This window comes from Centruroides sculpturatus, unplaced genomic scaffold, assembly GCF_000671375.1.
Source record: "Centruroides sculpturatus isolate CEXI.00-Female unplaced genomic scaffold, Cexi_2.0 scaffold905, whole genome shotgun sequence".
Classification (NCBI taxonomy): Eukaryota; Metazoa; Arthropoda; class Arachnida; order Scorpiones; family Buthidae; genus Centruroides; species Centruroides sculpturatus.
In genome coordinates this window covers 113216-118392 of record NW_019385129.1, presented here as the reverse complement: position 1 = coordinate 118392, position 5177 = coordinate 113216, and the positions used below count along the sequence as shown (strand labels likewise).

At 28.9% G+C, this 5177-nt stretch overlaps 2 protein-coding genes across 3 annotated transcripts in view; both read left to right on the top strand.

Annotated features, from left to right (window-relative positions):
- LOC111635185 (derlin-2-like) overlaps positions 1 to 2112 on the top strand; it is a 36598-nt gene extending 34486 nt beyond the window's left edge. For both annotated transcript variants that reach the window (XM_023380078.1, XM_023380077.1), the window contains one exon: positions 1888 to 2112. In XM_023380078.1, coding sequence (XP_023235846.1) covers positions 1888 to 2097 — 210 coding nt within the window. In that variant the 3' untranslated portion in view covers positions 2098 to 2112. The remainder of the gene's footprint in view (positions 1 to 1887) is intronic.
- LOC111635184 (TWiK family of potassium channels protein 18-like) overlaps positions 1 to 5177 on the top strand; it is a 28928-nt gene that overhangs the window by 8120 nt on the left and 15631 nt on the right. The gene's annotated exons all lie outside the window — the stretch shown is intronic.

Sequence of the window (5177 nt, the reverse complement as noted above, 5' to 3'; positions counted from 1 at the left end):
AAGTATTTAATTATTAAATTCTGTGTTAATATTAGGAGCTAAAATTTAACACAGAAACCAAAATGAAAAAAATTATAACTGACCTAAAATTTATATCTTTCAGGTGTGGAGTTTAATTTCACAAACAATGCATGAAAATAATTACCTTGTCACAGGTAATCAATGTGACGAAAAATGGAGAAATTTCAAGAAAACTTATAGGAAAATTAAAGATGGGAACAAACAAACTGGCCGAGGAAGAAGCCAGTGGGAATTTTTTTCCATAATGGATGAGATTCTCGGACAGCGGCCAGATATTGAACCACCTGCTATTTTTGAGAGTTCCTCTTCAACTTTACAGGTTTTGAGTAAGTGATTTGTCTGCATTATACAAGTGATTTGTCTGAATGTCGTATTACAATATATAATTATTTTTATGTAGACATGGTGGAAAGCAATTCAGAAGATTCAGGAAACATCGGGATTGAGTCATGAACATCAACTGTCTCTTCTCTTCCCAAATTCCCACAAAAGCGTAAGCGGAAGCCAGAATGGTTTGACGAATACAAAGAACTAAAGGAAAAATCTAGGGAAGAAAGAAGACAGCAACATGCTGAACTAGTAGAATTAAGGAGGAAACAGCATGAGGATAATATGGAATTCCGCAAAGAGGTGTTAGGGGTTTTAAAGAGTTTGGTTGGAAAATAAAAATTATATTAAATGTTAACAAAATCTCTTTGCACTATGCTTTAAGCACAAAAAATTTTTCACCAATTAGATGAGACTCATTTGAAAGAACAGTGGCAATGTATGTATTATTCAAGGCAGCCAACAACAACATTGTTTTATAATTTTTTATTTCAGATTATTAAAAAGTAATTAACAGTAACAAATCAGAATAATCAAATACCAAAATAACAATATACATCAATAATAACAATAAACATCAATACTGTATGTTGTAAACAGATTTTTACATTTGCATTAATGTGTCTTTTATTCTGTGCTCGAGCACATGTACTACTTGAATCTGGTATGGATTCACTAGGGTTGTCATTTTCAATTACATTTTCATCCTGTAAATCTCCATAAGAATTTGCTTTCTTGGTTCTAATGTCTGACGACCACGACTGCACTTGTTTATGAGTTTTTCTGAAATCTAAAACGATTTATTTTCATTATAGAATATTGTATTAGTTAATAGAACTGAAATAAAATAGTTTATTTTACCTTCCTATTTAAAAACATTAATAATTATTAATGTATTTAAATAGGAAGGTAAAATAAAGGTCAAGCGATAAAACAGAGAAATTAATTCATGCCTATTCTGATACCTTGAATTTTACCAAAATTAATATATTTGATAAACTTACCATGTTTTCAATGACATCAAAAGTTTCAGGACTCATTCTAAAATGGCTTTTGAACATGCCTGGGGAAAATCGCGAAACGATTTCCTCCACGTACCCTTCCACCTTCGGAGTTTTCTCTGATAGACGTTCAACTTCAAGTTAATTTTCATCATCTGATGAACTAGAACTTGCCAAATCTTCATCTTCATATGCCTCCGAATCAATATCCGAGAGTATTGTTTCACCACAAAATGACCAGTCCGTTTAGAAATGCGACACTCTCCTGGAATAACCGGATATGACTGATGACGTCAGTCACCACTACCGCTGTATTACCGGTTATAATTTCCAAACACGCCCTAAGTGTGTTATGAACTGAATAAAGTACACTGAGAAAATGAAAAATGACTTTTTTGTTTTTTTTTTTTTAATGTTATCATTTCTAGTCAAATTGTAAAGCCAAGCCTAAGGTATTAAATTATAAATGTATTGTATATGTGTATATTCTGTTTTTGTATTTATTTTGTAACATTATAAATCCTTAACCATTTATTATATTTTTGCATTATTTGTCAATTTACTATTTTTGGGACAGGCTTTTACCATAATGCTTGTATATATATGGAGTCGAAGAAACCCATATGTTAGGATGAATTTTTTTGGCTTGCTAAATTTTCAAGCACCCTATTTACCATGGGTTCTTTTAGCATTTTCTGTACTGTTGGGAAATGCAGTAATGGTGGATTTAATGGGTAAGGTATATTAGATTAAAAATTATAGTAAAATAGTACACACTCTCTCTCTCTAATTGCATTTTTGTGCAGCTCTGTGAGGTAGTTGTCACAATCGAAATTATATCCAGTTTCCCAGAACACTGAATAAATTGATGATAATCAATTTATTCAGTTTGAAAATAAAAGTTATAACTAAGTATGGAAATCAAAAGCTTGACAATCAAGTAAATAATTTAATGTAAATTCAACAAATGTTTTTGATCTTACACAAGATCTGCTTCAGATCAACAACATTCTAAATTGAAATGTACAGAACTAATTTTAAATTTGTTTAAAAAATATTGGAATAAAATTTATAGACAAAATATAAAATTGAATAAATAAAGATTCGATTAGCTATTAAGATGTATGAAATTAAAACAGATACAAATATAAGGAATATTATTTTTTGATATATTTATATATAGAGTAAACCCCCATAAAACTGGTTCATATAGTTCGGATTCCTGTATGACTGCGAAAAAATTGCTAAAAACATGCTTAAAAAAACTCATTAAAATGCAATTTCGTATGAGAAAGGGTCGGACAAGTTTGCTGGAACAAATAATAGTAAATAGCTTGGTTTGTAATAGATGCCCGTTTCTCAAAGTCCACACCAAATTAGATATAATACTAGATGGTGGTAACATCATCTAGTATTAAGAAGTTCCTGAATAACATCCTATTCAATACACTATTTTATAGCATTCATATCCTTTTTGTATATTATGGTTTATGGTAGCATTATTTCTATATATATATTTTATTTTTGTTTTCTATTACATTTAACCAAAATAGTTTAAAAAAAAAAAAAGTTAAAATACACACCAGTTTACTAAAATGTCTTGTTTACAGTTTTCACAAAATTATTTCTATTTTAAATATGATAATAGAAAACAAATAAAAGGACAGAAATAATTCCTACTGTAAGCCACGATGTACAAAAAGAATTTGAATGTTTTAAAATATTTTATAATACTATATTGAATAGGATGTTAAATAGGAACTTCTTAAGAAATTGGACTGAAAAGGGGCAAAAAATTGCCTGAAATGCATATCCCTAAAATAAAAAAGTACCTCTTGTTGAGTGTAGCTTCTAGAAAAAACTACTTCCTAAGTTTTATTGAATAAATAAAGATTAGAAATTTCCCTAACTTTTTTAATATGGAAGTAAAAACTGATTTTACTAGAAAAAAAATATGCCAAAGAAGTTATCCATTCACTCACACTCAGGTGCACTTTCTTATACTCATCCATATTTCAAAAAGCATGTATGTAATTATGTATATATATGTATATCAAAAATATAGCTTATATATTTCATATTTCAAAGGTTTATTTCTTATTTAAAAATATCACAATTATTATCCAAATGTACATTCAATAAATTTTATTTGTAAAATATTTTAAATTTATTCTTAAGTATATTTTAATATCCTTTTTATAAATTATTCATTTGAAATTAATTCATGCCTATTCTGATACCTTGAATTTTACCAAAATTAATATATTTGATAAACTTACCATGTTTTCAATGACATCAAAAGTTTCAGGACTCATTCTAAAATGGCTTTTGAACATGCCTGGGGAAAATCGCGAAACGATTTCCTCCACGTACCCTTCCACCTTCGGAGTTTTCTCTGATAGACGTTCAACTTCAAGTTAATTTTCATCATCTGATGAACTAGAACTTGCCAAATCTTCATCTTCATATGCCTCCGAATCAATATCCGAGAGTATTGTTTCACCACAAAATGACCAGTCCGTTTAGAAATGCGACACTCTCCTGGAATAACCGGATATGACTGATGACGTCAGTCACCACTACCGCTGTATTACCGGTTATAATTTCCAAACACGCCCTAAGTGTGTTATGAACTGAATAAAGTACACTGAGAAAATGAAAAATGACTTTTTTGTTTTTTTTTTTTTAATGTTATCATTTCTAGTCAAATTGTAAAGCCAAGCCTAAGGTATTAAATTATAAATGTATTGTATATGTGTATATTCTGTTTTTGTATTTATTTTGTAACATTATAAATCCTTAACCATTTATTATATTTTTGCATTATTTGTCAATTTACTATTTTTGGGACAGGCTTTTACCATAATGCTTGTATATATATGGAGTCGAAGAAACCCATATGTTAGGATGAATTTTTTTGGCTTGCTAAATTTTCAAGCACCCTATTTACCATGGGTTCTTTTAGCATTTTCTGTACTGTTGGGAAATGCAGTAATGGTGGATTTAATGGGTAAGGTATATTAGATTAAAAATTATAGTAAAATAGTACACACTCTCTCTCTCTAATTGCATTTTTGTGCAGCTCTGTGAGGTAGTTGTCACAATCGAAATTATATCCAGTTTCCCAGAACACTGAATAAATTGATGATAATCAATTTATTCAGTTTGAAAATAAAAGTTATAACTAAGTATGGAAATCAAAAGCTTGACAATCAAGTAAATAATTTAATGTAAATTCAACAAATGTTTTTGATCTTACACAAGATCTGCTTCAGATCAACAACATTCTAAATTGAAATGTACAGAACTAATTTTAAATTTGTTTAAAAAATATTGGAATAAAATTTATAGACAAAATATAAAATTGAATAAATAAAGATTCGATTAGCTATTAAGATGTATGAAATTAAAACAGATACAAATATAAGGAATATTATTTTTTGATATATTTATATATAGAGTAAACCCCCATAAAACTGGTTCATATAGTTCGGATTCCTGTATGACTGCGAAAAAATTGCTAAAAACATGCTTAAAAAAACTCATTAAAATGCAATTTCGTATGAGAAAGGGTCGGACAAGTTTGCTGGAACAAATAATAGTAAATAGCTTGGTTTGTAATAGATGCCCGTTTCTCAAAGTCCACACCAAATTAGATATAATACTAGATGGTGGTAACATCATCTAGTATTAAGAAGTTCCTGAATAACATCCTATTCAATACACTATTTTATAGCATTCATATCCTTTTTGTATATTATGGTTTATGGTAGCATTATTTCTATATATATATTTTATTTTTGTTTTCTATTACCCCCAAATGGATGC